Here is a 24,271-nt window from a genome sequence, read left to right as displayed (position 1 = left end):
GTAGCATTTTAAAATAGGCACGAAATTTTCCAAAAACATGGAAAGAAAAGATCTAAAGCTTCCATGGAAAATTTGTATGAATATAATCTCATATTTCATTTATTTGAAAATGTGAAACGAAAAAAATTAATATCCATTAATGAAAAATTTCTTGGAACTCTTAAGTATATTATAAAGCATTATTGCATCATTAAATTTATTGCAAAGAAAGTGAGAAGTTTTTCAAAGATTGTGTTTCGGACTGAAAGTACTAAGAAAGTTGCGTGGACCTATACAGATTGCCATATAAATATCCTACTCTTCCATACTAGTATTATGGGTTTCTTAATAGTAACTAAGATAAAGTAGTTCCGCTTTCTCACAGTTCAAAATTCGTTATGATGTAATGCATTCAGAATATAAGCTTTCTCATAAATTTTGTTACAGAAACTGAAAAAAATAAAAGAATGAGCTCAACTCCAGGTTCTAAAAACAAACTTATAATTATTGTAGTGTTATATAAATCTTATGCTTGTAAATCCAGAATATAAACTTTCTCATAGATCGGGGGTCTGTCCAGACATTTTGTGAAGGGTCCGTTTTTGTAAAATTGTGAAAAAATTACTCGTAATTTGTGACTATAAAATAAGCGTTAAGTCTCATTCTTTCAACCAGGGTCCGCTTTCGTGAATTTGTGCAAATAGGGTCCATTATTGCAAAAAAAACTTTTTCAAGGAGTTTTTAAATTGTAAAGACATACAAGATTATGCTCAACACAGTAATAAAAATTATAATTAGAAAAATTAAATTTTAAAAAATAAACAGCAATTGCAGCTACTAAAGTAGCGATGCAACTTATAAATATTTGGTATTTAGTCTATACTGCTGAACGCAGAATATTAATTTCGGACGAATAAAGGCAGAAGCGTCTGCCGAAGACAAAATTTAGTTCGTTTACATCTGTCTTTCTACCCCCCCCCCCTTCCAGGGAAGGGTTTATTCGATAACAAAACTATAATGAAGATTAACGAATGTGAAGAGTCCGTTAACGAACCCAAATTTCTTCTAAACAGATCCCTGTAAATACAACAACGAAAATTAAAATGAATAAAAATAATTCTCAATTCTAGGAACAAATTAATAATTCTAGTAGTATGTAATAAACTCGACCGTTCTGATTCTATGATTTATTAGTAGGAGCAGAAAAATGCCTTATCATAAATATAATAAAGAAAACTGAAAGAAAATAAAAAGGAAGAGTTCACAATTCTACGAACAAACTCAAAGTTCTTGTGGTATACAATAAAATCTATATATTTAAAATAAAAATATCATTTAGTTACCTTCAACGAGTAAAAAATATCCCTTTGAGTTTCTGCTAAGTAATTTTATGGCCTTTTCTGTCATCTCTGTTAATGTGGGATATTCCTTATTAAGGTGTGGTCGCTCTGTTATATATGGTAGATGATCTGTATGGAACAGTCCTAAAATAAAAGGTATATTATTTAAAACCTGAAGTTAATATCCTTTATTACAATAATGCAGAAGAATGTAAGGAAGTTTTACAAATTGCCATATATCAAATTAAATCTGAACGAGGGTAAATTCAAATGTTTACAATATTTATGCATGCTCGATCTGTTATTCCATATCATCGCCTGAGGTGCTGAAATTTATTTTATTTGAAAAGTTTGTCTTAACTATATCACTTTTACTAACCAAAATTTCTTGAGAATCTAGATCGGCGTAGACGCTCTATTCAGGAGGTTTTACACATCCCCTAATAAATCTACTAATCTTAATTTTCTTAACAAGAACGATACGGAGAAAACTCCATTCAGCAATTCATGTCTCCAGTTCCGCAAAGAGAATTACAAAAATCTCACTAATAACCAAAAAACTGCTAACAATATAGTCAAAAGTTAAACAATGTACTCAAATGGTTTGTGTGCTTCTGCTGTGCGAGCGTGTTTTACAACGCATTCTTGGATAATAAAATGAAATCTAGCGTAATAAGGGAGGCACTGAAATTTACAACGAGTTCACGTGAGTCAAGTAAAATTTTAACCAAAGTAAAAATTTTACGGTACTTCTAAGATTGAAATTATGAATAAAATATATCAAAAAGGAAAACGATCCAAAAATTAAAATGTAAAAAAGAAGATAGAAATATTAAGGGAATAATTACAAAAACTTAAGTAAACAATAGTTTAAATTAAAAAATAGCAAAACAAAAAAAGAACAAAAATGCAACCTTTTTTACTTAACTGTAGGAATTGCAATTTTAAAACAATTTTTAAGTATCCTACCCATTAAGTAGTCTATCTGCTCAGGTTGAATTTCTCTTAATTCTTGGGCATCATAGATGAGCTTATACGCGGCGTTTGCAGCTTTTTTATCTTCTTCCCATTCCTTCAAGAGATCTCGTGAGTCAGTTCTTTGGCCTTGTTCCCCATCAACATCGAATTGGCCAGTGGGAATAAAGTGTTTTCTCCCACCCCCCAATATGACCTATAAATAACAAGGATAGGTTTATTTATACACCAGTATTCAAACGCAAATTTTGAATTGATATTTTTCTAAGTAAAATAATCACTAAAAGGGCTAACGCTTAATTCCCCTAGTGTTATAATTAATGAGAAAAATCTTAGTTTTGTTATTGATTTCAGCAGATAACTAAAAAACTGAAAATTCTTCCGAAACGAACAACATTGTTTGCTTTAGTGATTTTTTTAATTTTTTAGTGATTTTAATTATTAATAATGTATTAATTTATATATACATATATATACATATACAATGTATTAATTTATATATACATATATATATACTCATACTCACCATGTTCTATTGATATGCTTTGCTTTGGCTATATTAATACAATATTAGACAACACTATTTTTTCGGATATAATTGTGTGAGCTGATGACAAGATTATATCTTTTCCCAATTTTAATTTCATTTTCAATTTTTTTTTTAATTTTAAATTTTTTTTAAATTTGTGAATATTTTTTAAAAACATTTTTAATAATTTTCAACTAATGGCTGAAAATCCTAAGCCCTAATGCTCCTGACGATTTGTGTTTCGATTGCTAGGACCCCGATTTGAAAGTTGGCATATTGTTCAAAAAGCTTCTTAAGCTACTGTTCCTAATCTGAAATGAAAACCATACTTGAACACTGGCTCTTTATTGCGTTTGAATGCCAAAAATTTTAAATATGACTGAACTTAATTTTTAATTAAAATTATTTTTTAATTAAAGTTTTCTCGGTTTCTTTAGTTTCGTTTTCTTTTACTTCAACATTCTAGATTCCTGCAGATGTTGTTCTATATTCGAACTCTGGTTAATTTTTTATTTATTTAACAATAAGATTTATTTTTATGTTAGGTAAACATTTTCTGACGATTTACATAATTTAAAGTATGTTTTCAAATATTTCAATTTATGTTCCGAAAAGTGTTGAAAATGATTACTTAATGGATAGAGAGGATAATAAAAAAAAAAATTAAAAAAAAAAAACATTTACCCACATGTACGTAACTGAACTGTCTTAAACTATAATTATTTTTACTATTCAAGAAATTAAAAGATGGTTCATATAAGTTTTTACATTGAAAGTTAACAAGCTTCCATAACATTTTTAATGAATATTTTAAGTTAAACGTCTTTTTGTTTTTATACTTCCATAACACATAAGATTGAATTTTGTAAATGCGTTTCTGTTCATTTTAATTATCGGCTAATATTTTGTAAAAGTTGTAAGTTTTAGGTCAGTAAACAATTTGTTTTGTCTTTAAGAAGATGCAATGAAATCTTAATTGCGGAAGGTGTCAGGTCTCTTTAGTAATCCACCTTATGCAAATCAAATTTACAGCTGAAATATTTTAACTAGCGCCGCGATTTTTCTAAAAAGAGATAACGAGAAGATTTCAAAGCAAATAGTTGTATGAAATGTTACAGTTATATACGTTCTATAATTTGTTTTATCCTGTATCGCTCTGTTCTCTCTTAAATTAATATTTGCAATCGTTTATGAAAGTAGGACAATGTCCGAGTATAAATTTTCAACTGAACTTAAGTAAAGATAAGAAGAACAGCGGCAAATCGGAACAGACTTGTAAACAATTCTATATTTTGTTTACCTGCACAATATTTATTACTGCAGAAAACATTTGCGTGACGAGATGGCAGTAAAATTATATAACTACCAGTCTGTCTTGTTATCAACGTACTACCATGGCAAAGAGTAGAACAGAAAAAAATAAAACATGAAATAAAGAATATATAACGTAAGAATTTTTTTCTTCTCTGGTCTGGCTACAGTATTATGTGCTTTACCGTGAGTTAGAAATATTCTTAACCAATAGGCCAATTACATGGAGGCGTCGCTCTTGTGTAATGGAAGCATATATTTTTTCAAATTACACACCTTGTTTGTTTATTTTTTTTTTATTTAACTAATACAAAATTAAAATTTTTGAAACTTTTGAATACATAATTTTAATATTAAAAATAGTTCAAAAATAAACTTAATTAGGTAAATAGTAACAAAGAAACAAGAATAAAAAATATCTTTATCGGAATGTTTTACCAGGACGAGAATTCGCGGTTTGTGAGATCAAACTTACTGTATTTTACTGCAAACAGAAATAAGCACTCAAAAATTTGACAAAATTACTTGGCACATTGTTATGTAGCATTGAGAATGTGTATTTTAAACTTCACCTCTTCTTTTTTTTTCACTCATTTGCTCATCAACTCCAAAGAATGTTTCTTTTAATTTTCTATAAATAGCGTAATAAGTTTAAAAAGAGCACAACAACAATTTCGGACTTATCATTTGCTAGATTCGCACTTACTCTGGCATTTTTGCCGGGTTCATCGTGAATTAACTGTTGGGCAATGTCAATACACCTTGAATCTGGAGCCGAAGATTCCCAATCTCGTGAAGCTGTATGAGCATAAAGTCCTGAAGGTGTGGCGTGGGTCACTCTTGTAGATGTTACAAAACCGGTCCATTTACCTGCATTGAATAGTGCAATCTATTTCTTGTAAATAGATAAGTTAATAACAATTCATTCATTGCCATTATTAATTATCTTATTATTAATTTTCCACGGATGTTTTTAAATACCAGAGATACTTAGTTATACTATAGATAAAATCATTTAATTTCAAAATAAAGAGTGTATTTTGATCACCGCCCTATATATATTTTTTAGAATATTGGTAAAAAAAAAAGTAAATTTAGTAAGCATGTTAGGAATCTTAAATCAAAATTTATACACAATAAAAAAATAACAATGGAATCCAAACTAAAAATTAAAATTATTGTAGACAGAATTAAAAATGTCATTACCAGTTTGATTCTCTGATGAAACTTGTAGTTGTTCTTAAAATCACTTTTAACTCTTAGCAGTTTTCGCTAGCAATCAAAGAGGTCTTAATGTCCCCTTTCCCATTAACATTTCGAAGGGTTTTTTTCCAGCTTAAATATTAATAAACCTCCCATGCTCCTAAAATTGTTTCATTTTTTAGAAGACTTTAAAAACTTAAAAGGCCGGTAATTATTTAACACTTAACAATCTTATGAATTTTATGAATACTTTAGTCTAACTTATAAATAGTTTAGTCTAACTTTACTAAACTTATCAATTTCATGAATACTTTAGTCTAACTTATCAATACTTTAGTCTAACTTTACTAAACTTATCAATTGTTTGAATACTTTTGTCTAACTTATCAATACTTTAATCTAACTTTACGAAACTTATCAATTTTATGAATACTTTAGAAAAGTTTTTACGCATGGTTACATTCAGAAATTTTAAGAGCCTGTAAACAACAGGCAACAAGTAATTGTAGAATCTTTTGATTATTTTTTTTAAAAAATTTGTTGAGGAACACATTAAAATGCTAATAGTTGTTCTCATGTAAAAAAAGTGAAGAATTAATTACAAGAGCTGTTTGTTACCTGCTTGCTGGGCCCATTGCATTATGGAATAAACATGGTTGCTTTTATTTAGAGCTGATTCACAATTTTCATACAAGACATTTCCATCTACTCCAGCTGTTCCATAGTTTCCTTTAACTCCACAAAGATATGCTGTCGCTGTGTTGGCAGAGTCAGAGAGTTGCCTGTCCACCCCATAGGTCTTCAGGAAACAGCACATATAAAGAAAACAATTGATAGTTAATTGATATATTATTTATTTAATTGACTTGTACAGTGATCATTGTTTTTTCTTTATTGTACGAGTCTACTTGACATTATTTGAAATCTTCTCTAAATTTGATAGAAAGCAATGATAGATAGAAATGGTATGAAAACGAAACTTAAAGGTCATGCATACGCAAAAAAAATATATTAAAAATATACTCTTACTTGCGGTGATAATTTATACAAAAATTATAAAAAATAAATCGAATGTAAAGGCTATGTACTCACAAAAAAAACTAAATCCAATTCAAATTAAAAAATAATTAATTAATTAAAAAATAATTTCACGACTTAAATAATAACTTCATAAATTAAAAAAAAACTTTATCTAATTAGTTCAGTGTCGTCAATTAAAGATAATTTTATTTATTTATTCATTTATTTATTTTAAATTTGAGTTAGTAATGACTTTAACCTTGTAATTGGCCACACACATTGTTTGTATTTAATTAATAAAATTTTCAGTTCTGATTGTATACTTAGATTGTTTAAAGCTATCTTAGGAATTAAAACTTTTGCGGTAGCCTGAGCACCGACGCAATAACTTTTTAACAATTACATTTACACTAATCAGTTGCGTCTGATTGATAATAAAAAAAAAACTTAAATTATTTAAAATAATTTATTCGAAGTTGTAACAAAAAAAGAGGAACCCTATTACTACCTATACCTAAACATAATAATAATACCTATATGATCACCTCGATTAAATATTTTTAGAATCCTTGCCAAAAATGATGGGGAAAAAATACCTTCATTAGGGGCCGCATTATATTTTTATATGCATAGGCACATAGTTTTAAATGCATATTATGCACATATTTTTATATGCATATTATGCATCTATTTTTATATGTATATTATTTTTAAGCAAGGAAAAAAAACGCTATGGAAATCCATGGAATAGAGAAAGCTATAGAATAGAGAAAAAAGGAACTAAAATAGCAAAACACGTTTGATTGGAAATAGAGGGGAGTAGAAAATTTATTATTACGAAAACTTCAGGTTTTATCAGGCAATCAAACTGGTTTTGATTTCTCTGGTTCAGCATAACTTAAGAGATTCGTTAGATTCTATTTTTTTTCTTCGTCAAACATTAATTTATAGACTTCTTCCTAATGTGTATACTTCTTTGGTTTTTAAATATACATATTGAAAATGGTTATTATGGAATATCCTGTATAACTGGTGATTAATTTTTTTCATTTAGTATATTTTTCATTTAGTATAAACGTGAAAGAAACTCATGCTTAGTTCATTGCTTATAAGTAAAGTTAGTTTTTAAAGCTAAATGAAACTCTAACATCAATGCGTATGTTTGCACCTATATTAAATAACATAAAAACAGCAATATTTGTTCTACAAATCGTCATTTGTGTCATTTAAAATGATGAAATGACAAAATTGAGATGAAAACAAATTATCTACTACGTCTAATAATCATTTTCTACTACCTTTAAGTTTGGTTACCTTTACCATGTCTATCTAAATGCTTTGACCCAAAATTGAATCTCGAAGTTAAAATGCTTTACTAAAGACGTTTATAAATGTCATACTATTCGAAATTTTCTGTTATCATAATCGAAATTATAATGCAAATTTATTATTCATCAGCCATTTTCTTTACTATTAGTAATTTAGGACAATTTAAATTTTAAAATGCATTTTAAATAATTTCCCTAATGGTAATATGTTACTTTCATATAAAATAAGATATATTATTACATTCAAAATAATAATTTGATAAAAAGCGATTTTGAATAGTGTTAAATTAAGAAAATGAGGAACTAGATTGAACTGGATAATATTCACAGATTTTTAAAGTGTAAATTTCAGTTAGTTTGACTCGTAATATATGCCAGATGTAAATATAGTGCTGGATGAAAAATTGATATATTAACAACAAAATATTTAGGAAAAATAAAGCACAAAAAATATTTTTTTTATTCAAGAAATTACTTTTCGTCTACCAGCAGCATCGGGGGAACCATATAAGTGGATAAGTGTCACTCTAACAACACAAGAAAGACTGATAAAACTGAAAGATAAATCACACCCATGTCGGGTCTCTAACCCGGAATCTTGCTGATACGAGGCGAACTCCTTGACCATACACGCTGCTCGGCGTCAACGTCACTTTATTTTCGATTGTCTAATCTTCATTCTAGTTAACAATCTCCCACAATGCACTACTATAAGGTTCCATAATTGAGGAAACATTTTCATTATATATTTGAGAATTCTCTTTTCGTCCCAAATCACATGATTTCATGACGAAATTATTCTCAAAATTAACGAAATACAGCTCAAAGATTAATGAATCGTCAAATGTGAGAGTTTAATTTCTGAGAGTGCCCCTTGAATCATTAAGAATCATTTCATTTCTGAGAGTGCTCCTTGAATCATTTAGTTCGTGAAAAACAGTTAATTTGATCGAAAGTTTTATTTGCTTTTTATTTCGTGAGCTGTCTATCGAAAGGTACTTAACGTAGCAATTGAAAATTGTAAAAAGAGATGTCATTTGGCAGTCTGTTACGAAATTCTCGAGTGATAGGATCGGCAGCTGTATCAATGACATGCAAGTTTCATGCTTACGTTTGTATCTTAACAGTTTATAAGTAGAAAACATAAAAATTGGAAAAACACAAACCTTTGACAATGAGACATGTGGAAATCTGTCGAAAGATAATAATTCAGTTTCTCCACTTTGATTTTTCTTCTGACCTTTGTAAATGCGCATGGATGTCACAGTCGGAAGGCCCATGCCATCACCAAGAAAGAGGATCACATTTTTGGCAACATTTTCGTTCTTGTGAAGTAGCAAAGTTTCAAGGAGAGTCCTTTCAGCATTTTTTCGCCAAAATTCTGGATTTTCTGGAGGAAAAATGTATATAATCTGTTTAGAAGAACTTAAAAACGGATCCTTCACAAAATAATTTGTCTTTTAATCGGACCCTTCACAAATTCACAAAAAAGCGGACCCTGGTTGAAAGAATGTGACTTAACGTTTATTTTATATTCACAAATTGCGAGTAATTTTTTCACAATTTTACACAAACGGACCCTTCACAAAATGTCTGAACAGACCCCTGATAATAAAGTCCTTCTAATTATATGATTAACGTAAAACGCTAGAAATCTTTTTTTATATTTGGAAAGATTAAATAGCATTATAACATAACATTATTACAAGACGAAATATAAAAAGATAGATAGTACGTCAGAGCATTTATGTGAAAGAAAGAAATTAACAATCAAAGTAAGCAATAACATTAATTGAAAATTAGAAGGTAAGGTTATTACACGGACAAAACATTCTGGTAAAACAACCGGACTGCATAGTAATGATATTTCTGGTAAAAAAAAATATTATCTAAACTAATTTTTCCATTTATATGAAAACAGTTAAAAGGGAATTCTGGTTTTCAAAATCACAGTTCTTATTACCATACATTTTGGTAAATAATACAAAACTGAAAAGTAAGTTTAGCCGATTAAATGGTTCAAATACCTCAAAAAAAAGTTTTTGGATAATATACATACAGTCATTACATTCAGAATTTGTTTCTAAAATAATTTTAAATTCATTTATATGTAACAATTCATTAAGAGACTAAAGAAATTAATTAATTTGATAACTTAATTTTATCAAACAATACTTTTATTTAGATTAAAGAATTTTTTAAACAATTTTTTAATGTAAACTTCGTTAGAACAAAATATTTTTCAAAACTCTAATTAACTTTTATTAAGTCACGTATTTAAAAGTATAGTGGTACTATTAAAATTTTAAGTTAAAAAAAAAAGCGAAATTGTATAATTACACTACACGTCTCGCATTCTTAGTTCGCAAAGATATAGTGTTTTGTGCGCTTCAAAAATTATTACCAAGTATATTATATAAAAATAGCAATAATTAGTTAGTTTGAAGAACTCTTATAGAAAAGAAGAAACTTCTCGAACAGTTCAGCCGTGATTGAAAGTTGTATACTATTGTTGTTGTATAGTTGTATACTTAGTATTTTATTTACAGCAAACGAAAGTGCATGAAATCATTACAGGAAGTGAGTTGATATGATTTTAAATTATAATTTTTTTTTACAATTTTTATCCTTTTCTTATGGATATATGGACTTGCAGCAGTTATTTTAGTTATTATATGCAATATTTGCTCAAAATTTCGTAAGCCTAGCTGAAATACATATGTCTGGAGATGTAGCCATTTTTATAAAACCTAATTTTTTCTGTCTTACGTATTTTTATATAATTTTAAAAATATACAATAAAATTGGAAATTTTTTTTAGAGCAATTTAACATTAGTTACAAAATTATTGCTTTAAAATTTGAAAAAGCTAGTTGAAAACTGCGCAAGATATGAGTAATTAAAGTAGTTCTTTTATACTGCGCATGCATAGGAAAAAAATTGAATTTTTTTTCTTAATTTTAGTAGAAAATCGTATTAGGCAACTGATAAAAAATTTTCGATTTGAATATCTAAAAAATTTAAAAGGTTTCAAGTAATTTTCTAAGTAATTTTTGTAATTTTTAAGGAAAACTCAGAATAATAAGGGGTTTTCCACAAATTTCCTTTTGTACTATTAAATAAGATTTATTGAAAATGACACTGACATCATAAGGAATCATCCCTATAAAAGTATCTTTTCTTCCACCTGTTTTCTTTCCTTATACAATCATTCTGTATAAGAACGTTTATTGTAAGGCATTATCATTTATTATTTAATTTTGTCTTATGATACAAATAATAATTGTGGCCTTATCATTTTGAGTTTCTTTTAAAAAGCACAAAAACTACTTCGAAAATTGCTTAAAACATTTTAAATTAAAACAATCAAAGACTATTTTTATTAGCTGCCAAATATGATTATCTGCAAAATTAAGAAGAACTACTTTAATTACTCATACCTTGCGCAATTTCAAAAAAAAAAATTTGATATTTTAAAGCAACAATTTTCTAATTAATTTTAAACTGCTCTCAAATTTTTTTTTCAATTTTATTGAATATTTTTAAAGTGTTAGCTCAAACACGTTAGACAAAAAAATCTGTTTTTTTTATTTATTTTTTTTTATAAAAATGTTGATATCTCCATAGATATGTAAGTTAGGCTTACAAAATATTGTGCAATTATTGCATATAATAACCAAAATAATTGCTGCAAGCTGCAAATTTTTGCATATGGTGTTCTAAATCATTATTTTCCGGTTGTCGTCCCTCAAACCTCTAAAAGCTTTAAACTTCATTAGTAAGTATGAAAAATCGCATGGTCTTATTAAGTGATTATTTAGGTATATCTTAAGAAATATGAAAAAATATATTAGTATAGAAGTGTTTCATATATACAGTCAAACCTCGCTAACTCGAACCTCGATTTCACGAATTCTTCGATATCTCGAAGGAAAAAAAATTCCCTTCAAATTTCCTATACAATCAATGTTAAAAAAAAACTTGATTTTATGAATTTTTTTTCTAATTTGAATTTTTTTTTCATAAATAGTGTAGATTTTTTTTCCGAAAATAAAAAAAATACTCCAAAAAAAATAAAAAATTTTAAGAATAAAAAACCAATTCTCATTGTACACTGTAAGACTGTGGACTTTGTAAGGAGATTTATTGAGAGGCAGAATATGTCAGAGGAGACATTTAAAGCTATAGTCCACTTAGAAAGTGTTACAGAGAAACTTTCTTACGCATCTCTAAAGCAAACAACAATTGAATCTTTTTTTAAATGAAAGTGTAAAAAGTGTTTTTAGAATAAATATGGAATGTATTGTAAATAAGGTATGCAAAGAGCATTTTTCTTTATTCTACCATCGATNAAAACGGACCCTTCACAAAATATTTTAACTTAAAAACGGACCCTTCACAAAATAATTTATCTTTTAATCGGACCCTTCACAAATTTGTTTATCTTCATTATTGTTTTTGTTAATCGAATAAACCCTTCCCAAGAAGGAGGGGGGGGGAAGAGAGACAGATGTAAACTAACTAAATTTTGTCTTTGGCAGACGCTTCTTCCTTTATTCGTCCGAAATTAATATTCTGCGTTCAGCAGTATAGGCTAAATACCAAATATTTGTATGTTGCATCGCTAATTTAGTAGCTGCAATTGCTGTTTGCTTTTTAAAATTTATTTTTTTAATTATAATTAAACAGTGTTGAGCAAAATCTTGTATGTCTTTACAATTTAAAAACTCCTTGAAAAAATTTTTTTTTGCAATAATGGACCCTATTTGCACAAATTCACAAAAGCGGACCCTGGTTGAAAGAATGTGACTTAACGTTTATTTTATATTCACAAATTGCGAGTAATTTTTTCACAGTTTCACAAAAACGGACCCTTCACAAAATGTCTGGACAGACCCCTGATAATAAAGTCCTTCTAATTATATGTTTAACGTAAAACGCTAGAATTTTTTTTTTTATATTTGGAAAGATTAAATAGCATTATAACATAACATTATTATAAGACGAAATATGAAAAGATAGATAGTACGTCAGAACATTTATGTGAAGGAAAGAAATTAACAATCAAAGTAAGAAATAACATTAATTGAAAATTAGAAAGTAATGTTATTACACGGACAAAACATTCTGGTAAAGCAACCGGACTGCATAGTAATGACATTTCTGGTTAAAAAAAAAAATTATCTAAGCTAGTATTTCCATTTATATGAAAACAATTAAAAGGGAATTCTGGTTTTCAAAATCACAGTTCTTATTACCATACATTTTGGTAAATACAAAACTGAAAAGTAAGTTTAACCGAATAAATGGTTCAAATACCTCAAAAAAAAAAGGTTTTTGGATAATATATATACAGTTGGATTTTTCATTACATTCAGAATTTTTTTCTAAAATAATTTTGAATTCATTTATTTGTAACAATTCATTAAGAGACTAGAGAAATTAATTAATTTGATAACTTAATTTTGTTAAACAATGCTTTTATTTTGATTAAAGAATTTTTTAAACAATTTTTTAATGTAAACTTTGTTTACATTAAAAAATTGTTTTCAAAACTCTATTGTTTTTCTAAATTGTTTTCAAAATTTTTTTCAAAACTCTAATTGACTTTTATTCCGTCACATATTTAAAAATATAGTTGTACTAGTATTAAAATTTTAAGGAAAAAAAAGCGAAATTTTATAAATACATTCAACACGTCTCGCATTCCTCGTTCGCAAAGATATAGTGCTTTGTGCGCTTCAAAAGTTATTACCGAGTATATTATATAAAAATAGCAATAATTAGTTAGTTTGAGAAACTCTTATAGAAAAGAAGAAACTTCTCGAACAGTTCAGCCATGTTTGAAAGTTGTATACTATTGTTGTTGTATAGTTATATAACTTAGTATTTTATTTACAGCAAAGAAAGTGTATGAAATCATTACAGGAAGTGAGTTGATATGATTTTAAATTCAAATTTTTTCTTACAATTTTTATCCTTTCCTTATGGATATATGGACTTGTGGCAGTTATTTTAGTTATTATATGCAATAATTGCTCAAAATTTCGTAAGCCTAGCTAAAATATGTCTGGAGATGTGGCTATTTTTATAAAACCTAATTTCTTCTGTCTTACGTTTTTTTATATAACTTTAAAAATATACAATAAAATTGGAAATTTTTTTTAGAGCAATTTAACATTAGTTACAAAATTATTACTTTAAAATTTGAAAAAAACTAGTTGAAAACTGCACAAGATATGAGTAATTAAAGTAGTTCTTTTATACTGCGGAAAAAAATTCAATTTTTTTTTCTTAATTTTTAGAAAATCGTGTTTGGCAACAAATAAAAAATTTTCGATTTGAATATTTTAAAAATTTAAAAGGTTCAAGCAATTTTCTAAATAGTTTTTGTACTTTTTAAGGGAAACTCAGCATAATAAGGGTTTTTCCACAAATTTCCTCTTGTACTATTAAATAAGATTTATTTAAAATAACACCGGCATTGTTAGGAATCATCCCCAAAAAAAGTATCTTTTCTTCCGCCTGTTTTCTTTCCTTATACAATCATATTTCTGTGTAAGAACGTCTATTGTAAGGCATTATCATTTATCATTTAATTTTATCTTCTGATACAAATAATATTTGTGGAAAACCCCGTATTATTTTGAGTTTCTTTTAAAAAGTAAAAAAACTACTTCGAAAATTGCTTAAAACTGTTCAAATTAAAACACTCAAATCGGACTTTTTTTTATTAGCTGCAAAATATGATTCTCTAAGAAATTAAGAAGATAAAAAAAAAATCAAAATTTTCCCGCAGCATAAAAGCTAAAATATATAAATATCTTGCTTGCTATATATAATCTATAAACATCTTGCTCAATTTCAAAAAAATTTTTCTCATATTTTAAAGTAACAATTTTCTAACTAATTTTTAATTGCTGTCAAAATTTTGTTCAATTTTATTAAACACTTTCAAGGTTATAACCTTGAAACGTAAAACGTAAGACAAAAAAAATCTGTTTTTTCTTTTCTTTCTAAAAATGTTCATATCTCCATAAATATATTAGCTAGGCTTACAAAATGTTGTGCAATTAGTTGCATATAATAACCAAAATAATTGCTGAAAGCTACAAATTTATAATTGCATTTTTTGCATATGGTGTTCTAAAACATTATTTTCGTTTGTCATTCCCTCAAACATTTAAAGCTTTAAACTTGATTGATAAGTATGAGAAATCGCATGATCTTATTAAGTGATTATTTAGGTATATCTTGAGAAATTTGAAAAAATATATTAGTTTAGAAGTGTTTCATATATATATAGATATAAACAATTAAAAAATTCTAGTATTATTAATGTTTGTTTAAAATTTTTCAAGTCTCCATTTGTGAAAAGTAAAAGTGCAAAATGATCCGAAAAGGAGCGAAAATCTAAACTAAAAAAGTGGCATGAATTCCAATTTAACGATAAGGATTATGATATAACCTCATGATAATCTGAACAGGAGAAAATAAAATGCACATAAATGCCATGAAGAGAGAGGAGTTAGGTTAAAGTGTTAAAATACACATAGAAAAATAGTATGGTCAAAACTTCTAGAATTTACCCTATTTCTGGCTCTATAGTAAAACCAAAAACCTCTGTAAATTTAACCGAAGCGCTTTGGTTATTATTTTGGTGAAATTAACAAAATATTGTATTATATTATTTGATAAAAAATTTGGTAAATGTGGTAAAATTTATCATGATACCTTAGAGCATGGCATTAAAATCATTAATTCGGTTAAATTTACTTTTCAACTTTCTATTTTTTACTAAATGTGTGGTAATAAGAAATATAATTTCGAAAACCAGAATTTTCGGTAAACCCTTACCATATGAACGGAAAAATTAACAATTAGAAGGTTAAAATATCGTATATTTTGATTTTATGAAATAAAATTATAGACTTTTCAACCAGAATGCTCGTTGCCAAACTCTACGGCAATTTTACCAATTTTTTTTCTCCGTGTATATTTAAAACCAAGTCAGAATATAAATCAAAATAATTCATTCACAAACAACATGTTTAAATATTCAAGTAAAAATAAGCAAATTACCACAAAATAGAATAAAATTTTATTACATCCAACTAATGGTTTTTCTAATAAATATTCTTTTCACTTAAAGGTTAAATGGAAAACCTGCCATACAACAAATAAATAGGTTTTGACCTTCATTTAAATTTTAATCATGACAAACCCTTCATTTAAATATTAATTTGCAACTCGAAATGCGTAAGTTCTTATGTCAAGTTAAGCATGCATAAATGCATGCTAAAATAAGGGTTAAAATAAATAATACATAAAAGTTCTCTACTGCTTCAGCCGCTCATAAAATTCATCATAACATTATGAAATTTTTCACTTAAATAGTGTGTCACATTATGATGGTAAATCACAAACAATGAAGTTTTCGATGGATGAAGAATTTGGCGAATCCATTTGTAAATTTTTTCGAACAATATAAAAGAAATAATATTTTTCATTACAGCGAAATACGATTTAATTCCAAGGACAACACGATTGAAAATAAAAAAAATTCTTGAAACGTCTTTTTACGGGTCCTTGAAATTATTTCATAAGAACTTTTCAGTATGTAAATATGTAAATTGAGAAACATATTTCGGTAGAGTCCTCAAAAAAGTTTATTTCAGATATTTACTTCAATCCTTTTTTTAATATTTATTTCCTGAATACCTATACACCATTTTCTCTACAGAAGAAAAACATTTATTATCTAAAATAGTTTTTAGATGGTAATCAGTGTATATTTTCAATAATGTTTAAGAACAAAATAAATTTAGTAACATAAAATTATGGTTGCTTCCAAACTTTTATCGTGTTTTTCTCAGAAACATCAGCATTTCTATTTCAGCATCAAAATCAACCTGAAGAGCACTTTTCAGTATTTTAGTAATTTATTTATTTAACCTTTTCAAAATTAAATAATTAAGTTTTAAAAAATTTTTATGTATAGGAAAGCATATATATTTATATGTTTGCTACTAAGAGGTATATGACTTAACACTTATTATCTTCCAAATATGTTTCGTAGTTAAGACTAGAGACATAATGGGTACTAGGCAACTACCCGGTATCCATCCAGATTCTCATTACGCGATTATTACCCAGTACCGAGTACCCTGTCCCGGTATTTAGTTCCAAGAGTCGGTGCTGGGTATTCGAAACCCGGGCAATTTTACCGGGTATCTAGTTAAAAAACGAATTATTATTTGCCACCACCGTATTCAAATTTAAAGTTACCCTATATATATTTATAAATATCATTAAGTTAATAAAGTTATCTTTTTTACAAATAAAGCAGAATGTTTATATGTATGTGTACTTTATACAAATATATGTATCTTATACAAATCCGCAATTCTGATCGCCTTCTGTCTTATTGTATGACATTGTCAAACCACACAAGGCATAAATGACTATTGCAAAACTACAGAAATTTCTTCATAATCCTCCTTACTCGCCAGATCTATCCTCACAGACAATAATTTTTTTTTCTATCCTGGGATAACTTTTTAATAGGAAAATAGTTAAATTTCGAAAATGCTGTCCCTTCTAGGAATTCATTGACTATCTGGCTTGTTTTTATTCCACAAGTCTAAAATGTAGAGAAAATATGATGTGCATAATTTGATGCATGAAATAGTTCCAAATATCTGCAAGCTATCAACCAACTTCTTTTTTTTTTTCTACAAATTGCATACAAACATTGTTTTTTTTCTACAAATTGTATATAAACGTTGTGTATTCTTAAGTTATATAAGAGTAAAATATTTTATAAATTATCTCTATTTTTATCATTTTCAATTGAGTTAACAGCATCTTAGTTTAAAAAATAATAATCCAGTTGAGTTAAAAAGACGTTAGGGCAATAAAGTTTCAAAAACTCAACTTCTTGTTTTTTAACCCTCCAAGCGTTTGACTCAATTTTTTCTTAACTTTAAGCTCTTGACTATTCTGAAATAAAAGTCTGATTTATATTATCTTTTTTTTTCTGAGAAAGTAATGGGTAGCAGCGAAAATTCTTTATTATTTTGCCGATTCAAAACGTTTGGAAGATAGTTAATATTTTTTTCTTATGTTTGTATTACAAACTTTGTAATATAAGTTTGTAAATTCACTAACTATATTCAAGCATTTCACAAAACGTTCCTGTCTTACGGGTTCCCACGGGAATTAATATTTTTTCGCTCTTAAGATTTAATTTTTAATAGTATAATATTACATTCTTTTCATAAAGAAAATGGCAGTGCTATTACCAGGAAGAAAATTGACAAATGGCATAAACTTACAGCCTCATCCAGAATTTATCCTATTAGATATTAATTAACTATTATTAAATAGCTATTAATTCCGATTAGTTATGAGTTCTATATACCCTTTTATTTTGTAAGTGAAAACTTCTTTTGAAATAGATTTAGAGCTAACAAGTTTGGTAAACATTTACGATACACGCCACTCTCTGAATTTCCTCTAAATTCCGTGACAACTATTTTAAGTCACAAAATCTCTCTCGTAAATTACTTTGAGTCTCGTAGATAAAAATTGCAATTCATTTTTCGGCACATTAGCTTACTTTTCTTACGTCAATCAGTGTTTCGTGTCGAAAAAGGCAAAGATGACCGCGTTTATCTTTTGGAGAATAATACATCATTTAGCATATATTCCTTGTATGTTTACGTCAACACGTGACCTTCGAATGCATATTCAGCTGCTATATTATAAAAGTGAAACAAAAATGTGTTCTTACCTCACTTTTTTTTATATACCTTGTAAAAATGCTTCAAAAGCGAAATTACAAAACTTTATGTAATTTAAAAGCTTGTTTACAATGCATTAAATCAATCGGTGTTTTGTGACAAACTTAATAAACGTTTGATGATTTGAACCCAATCTTAGTGTCAATGATTATATTCTAATGATTTAATGTTTCAATGTCTCAATCTTTCCATGATTCAATATTCCAATAATTTAATGCTTCAATTGGAAGTCATGCAGCATTTAGAAACAAGAATTTCTATTTATAAAGATTTTGAAAAATTGAGCATGTAAAGAAACTTCCAATTATAATTTTTAATAAATAACTAATGCTTGATAATTAATTATTTAAATAGGAAATAATTATTATAAGAATTTAATTATTTAATAATAATTATTTCTCAACTATTTTAATTATAATAAAAATTTAAATATTTCAATAGAAGCTAGTCTTATAGTTCCTAAAAATTAGCTTATTTTAATAAAATCCTTAATAATGTATTTCTAAAAAGACACATAGATGGTAAAAAGTTCTGTTGTTTTCGCCGCCACCCTCTTTCAGAAAGTTATTGCTGCATCTCTCATATCGCATAAAGTATGTATGCCTATAAAAACATGAAATTTCGTGCATTTTACGAGACATGTTTAATGATTAAGGAACATTTTGATATAGAAACAACATTAGTTTCCGAGTTATTTTTATTTATTTATTTTCAAAGTTGAAGGTTTTCTTTTCTTTTTGCTCCGTGTAATTCAGTTAAGTAAAAATTAAAAGAAGAACAATGATTTTTTAAATACACATACTTTTGACTCTTAAGAACAACACGTCTAAATAAGTTTAAATTTTATATTAGTTTGTGAGTAATTAAATAGTTTATTTTCGCTTTTTTTCGGTTTTTTCGATGCAAAAGAAATCCTAATCACAGTAAAATTAAAATGTTTAGCACCTATTCATTCTTATGTCAGAAGATTAAAAGAACCTTGGCCTTTTAAAATTTCAAACTAGCTTCGGAATTGTTAAACTATAATTAAAATTTGTTAAATGCAAATAATAACTCTTACTCTTAATCAAATAAATATTTCCAACAAAAATGCGAAAATTTTACTTTTTTTGAATTTTTTTTATTATATCAAGGTAAAATAACAGCAGTGAATAATGAAAGCTTCATACTTTTCTGAAGAATTTCGAAATTATTTCAATTTTTTTTTAAGTTTAAATAGTTAAAAAATATCTAAATAAATACATTTTAAATAGTAATTTACTGTTTCGAACTGCTAGCTAGAATGAAAAAAAAATTTGCTTATCCGTTTTATAAAAGGTTAAGCATACGAAGTATACTCAACAGGCTGTTTGTTACAACATTTTATTACTCGGCATTGCTATCTAGACAAGTAAGGTACTGATTCCTTCTAATTTTACATACTGAATAAACTCGAGTCGATGTAAAAAAAAAAGTTTAGATGTTATAAGGGTTTTATTTTTTGCCCTGTAATTATAGCGAGAAAGGGTTTATTTCTCACTCCTTCGACTTAAAACTGACGTATGAGATCCTGAAACATTTTACCACTTACTAAAAAAAGAGTAATTATTAGCATTTCGTGCAAGGACAGTCTTTTTTTATCTATTTATTTATTTTTTTATATTTAAAAATTTTGAGCTGTTTTTACTGATTGTAAATGTATAAGTGTCGTAAGAAAAATGAAAATGATAATTTTATATATTAAACCATTGCAACTTCTAAATTATTTATTCCATAAATTCTGATTCACTTCATACATTCGCTTTACAGTAAAAGAAAAATGCATAGGATATTTCTTACATGTCTTAGCTACATCTCGAGATAGTCACTAAATAGTAATGCCAAAAGAATACCTCATTCAATTGAGCATAAGAACAGGCAAAGGAAACAATACTTCATTTTTCTAGATAGCTACGTCAAATCTGCATAAATAGTTAAAAGAAGAACATGGGGCTCATGTAGACATTGGGAATATTTATGTCATTTCTCATTCAAAATTTCTCGGTTAATTTTTACAGGTTGGCGAAACTGTGTTGCACTTTAATATACAGTTGCCTGGCAATGTACACTTGTTTGTTAAGTAGCAAATATAAAAACAAGGTTTTGTGGAAGAAAAATAAATTCTTATTGTGTTTTTTAATTGCCCATTTTTATTCATGGTTTTTAATAATAGGAGATATTATGCTATTTTTGCTTATTGCATAAACAGCCACTTTTGATTTGCCTTTTCTTAAATTAATTGACCAGTAAGCTGGTGAGTAAATTTAAAACGAGCAAATGACTGAGCTGGACACGTCAAGATTAAACTTTCTGTTATAATAATGTGGTTATTTTAATATAATATTAGATTATGTACTTCAGATCAGTTTTGTAAAACAATTAATTAATTAATTAATGTTTCCCCCTTCTAGATTTTGGTGCATGTACATGATGTATGTTCCAAACGTAGAAAAAACAGAAACTATCTTAACACGAAAAGCTAATAAGTACCCTTTTTTTAGTAAATGGTAAAAAGTTGCAGGACCTCATACATAATCTCGCTTTAATTATATGGCATAAATAAAACCCCTGTAATATATACACTATTTTTCCTATCGACTTAGGTTTAAAATCATTTCATTCAGTGAGCAAAATAAAAAGGAATTAATACCTTACTAGTCTAGATAGCAACATATAATTTATGTAGAGCGAAAAATTTAGAAAAAGCTGTTACTTTAGCACATTTTACAATTTTTTTGATTAAAATTGCTCATCACATATAGAATTCTATAATTTTTATAGCAGTAGTAAAATGCATAAATGTGTAATTTGATAAATGCATTTGCTTCTCTGTTAGCATATTGAATATTGATTTATCAAATTACATAATAGAGTAAAAATCTAAATTGACTTAGCTAAAAATCAACTCTATTCTATTAAATTAACATTAAAAGGCGACTTTTTATGCAATTACTTGTTTTTTAACGTTATTAGGGTATAGCTCAAATCTTAATATTTTTAAGGTCTTACTAATAATAAAAATTAACATTGTGATGATTATTTAATGAAGATTTTATTTCTGATTAAAATTAATCCCATTTTGATTTTACTTGCTTGTTCATAAGCACTATTAGAATAAATAGTAAATGTAACACTATAACACTTGTTACAATAACTTGTAACACTATAGTCACAGGTCGACTGACATTCATAAAAATTGCCGATAATTGCCACCAAACATCATTCTTTTTGTACATAGAATCATTAGAACTTATAATAATAATTATCATTAGTTGAATGGATATAGCATAAAAAATACAAAGGAAATAATATCTCATTTCCCTAAATAGCAATATTTAAGTTCCTCCTTTCGTCAATAGAACAATAAGGTTAATAGTCCAGGTTAAGACTTCTGAACTATCGTTATTGTGTTATTATATTTTCACGAGAATGTTAAGATTTTTAATAAAATGAGAGAAAATACTATACCACTATTTTTAACTTAGAACTTGAAATAAAAGAAAAATTATAAAATGATAATCATTATAGATCAATGAATTGTATTCGTTATTTTACATTCAATAATGATGAACTAAAAATTGAATATTTTAGTATATAGTTAAGCTTAAATAAAATATTTTTATTTTTTACAAAAATAATAAAAGGTAACGTAAATTTATTGTGTGTGAATAATAAATATATGTACGAAATTATAGGTGAGATGGATATAAAAATGTTGCAATATGATAAGTATTGATGGAAAATTCTTGGATTAAAGTCATGATGTTCTATGAAATATCAATCAAGTATACTGACTACGCTGGCAATTATTGAGAGATAAATTGATTGTTCCATGATAATTTTTTTACTAACAAATGTTATTTAAAATTAACAAAGCATTGTTAAATTATCTAGCCAGAATTATTTATTATTAAACAATAAGTGCAAAAAAAATAGATATATAATTAAATTTTAACAAGCTGACATAGTAAAATAAATAGAATCTAAATATCACTCAGATAAAAAGCAACGTTACCCTAATATTCAGGTTAGAGATAAAAGCGAATAATTTTTTATCATTTTAACAGTTAAGATAAACGTTAATTGAAATATTATCTTATGTCTGTTTGGAATACAATTGTGACTACATGAACTGAATGTTAAACTTCGTTAAAGCCATCTAGATAATGAATTTAATGCTGAATCTTCATTTTACATATTCTGTAGGCATGCTAAAGACTATTCTCTTTAACTATAGATAGACAGATGATAGATAGATAGATAAATTTGAATAGCCATTTTTGATGTATTGATGGGAATCATCTAGAAAAGTTCTGTCGAAAATAACTGGCTATTAAATATAATTACATTTTAATATTTTTTTAAAGTATTTCCATAAAAAAAATTTTTCTCTATAGATATTGACATTAAACGCAATGTCCCTTCACGGTATCAACTTATAAGGTCTCCTCCCAAACAACCCCAAATGTTAAATAAATAAATAAAGACAAAATACAAGTAATTTGTTATTTCCGCAGCAAATTTTACATTGAGTTCATCATTATAACATTTTCCCGATTGGTTCAAAATAATTTAATACCTTTTTTCTTTTTTCAAAATTAAAAACAATTATGGTAATTTTTAAAACAGAAAACTACATCGAGAGGAATTTGTGGGAAATAAGCCAGAAGAAACATCATGATGAAATATATTTTGAATCAAAGTTCATGTAACATCAAAAAGACTTTTTAAAATGTCTTTATAACTTTTTGTTATGAAAAAAATAGCTCAAATAGACAAAAAAAAAAGCCGAATAGTATTTTGCCGAAATCGGCAGATCAGAAAAATTTAAAGAGCACTAAACACAAATTATTTGAGTGAGAATTGTATCATTATAAAAATGCAAATTAAGATAAGCTTCTTTTAATTTGAACAGCAATACTGCATTATTATACTTTAACAAAGTTAAACAATTTCCTTCAAATACAAATATTTTATAGAAATTCGTCAAAAATTCTATATTATTCAATAACTTTTTTAGTAGACTGTTTAATTTTTTCCTGCATTTACAATGTAAAACTTCCATCATTAAATCTTTAATTCTGTTAATTATTTTAAGATTAACAGAAATTTAAATTCACATCCCAATTGAAAATACTTGTGAAAGATTAAGTACAAATAATACAAAAAAGTAATAATTAGAAATATGTACAAATAATACAAAAAAGTAATAATTAGAAATACATTTTACTTACTTTCTTCTTTTGATACAGTTCCTTTTATACTAAATGCACTCGGCAATAATGTGCTCAATAAAACTGCAATAAAACAAAAATCCATACTTTTGATTTTAAGAAACATTTTTTGATTAAAATGACGAAGAATTGCAATGAGTTATAATTAATTATTTAATTTAATACTGAAACATAGTCTCGAATTTTAAAACTGCTCCATAACCGCAAGAAGAAAAAAAACATAATCGTCTGCTGGAAAAAAGTTAACTGAATTTGAATTTAGACTGATTTACAGCTGTCACCGAATAAAACAAACGCCACTTGAAAAATAACAGACGATACTATTGAAACGATGAAGAAAAACTCAGTGTCACGATTGTTGTTAAATCAGAATTTTCATCGTAATATTCATATCGATACAGGAAAAAAAAAAAACTTTTCTAATCGTTTGCTTTCAAGAAGGAGGTTGAGACGTAAATGAATAGTTTGAGAATCATTCGTTCAGCACGTTGATAATGGAAAGTATAAAATACAATTTTATCTCAGCGGG

The 24,271-nt window shown here is 26.9% G+C and overlaps 1 protein-coding gene across 7 annotated transcripts in view; it reads right to left on the bottom strand.

Moving 5' to 3' along the window:
- LOC139425366 (alkaline phosphatase-like) overlaps window positions 1–24,271 on the bottom strand; it is a 42,237-nt gene extending 17,966 nt beyond the window's left edge. For 6 of the 7 annotated variants that reach the window (XM_071179865.1, XM_071179869.1, XM_071179864.1 and 3 more), the window contains exons 1-6: window positions 23,743–24,271; window positions 8,852–9,075; window positions 5,956–6,136; window positions 4,841–5,004; window positions 2,289–2,490; window positions 1,323–1,463 (exon numbers count right to left, since the gene is read on the bottom strand). In XM_071179865.1, coding sequence (XP_071035966.1) covers window positions 1,323–1,463; window positions 2,289–2,490; window positions 4,841–5,004; window positions 5,956–6,136; window positions 8,852–9,075; window positions 23,743–23,848 — 1,018 coding nt within the window. In that variant the 5' untranslated portion in view covers window positions 23,849–24,271. Of the gene's footprint in view, window positions 1–1,322; window positions 1,464–2,288; window positions 2,491–4,840; window positions 5,005–5,955; window positions 6,137–8,160; window positions 8,653–8,851; window positions 9,076–23,742 lie in introns of those variants that run through there. The other variant, XM_071179870.1, reaches the window with a different exon arrangement.

Source organism: Parasteatoda tepidariorum, chromosome 4, assembly GCF_043381705.1.
Source record: "Parasteatoda tepidariorum isolate YZ-2023 chromosome 4, CAS_Ptep_4.0, whole genome shotgun sequence".
In the NCBI taxonomy this organism is placed as follows: Eukaryota; Metazoa; Arthropoda; class Arachnida; order Araneae; family Theridiidae; genus Parasteatoda; species Parasteatoda tepidariorum.
Note: the sequence above shows the minus strand (reverse complement) of the source record. Positions and strands in the feature narration are given on the sequence as shown.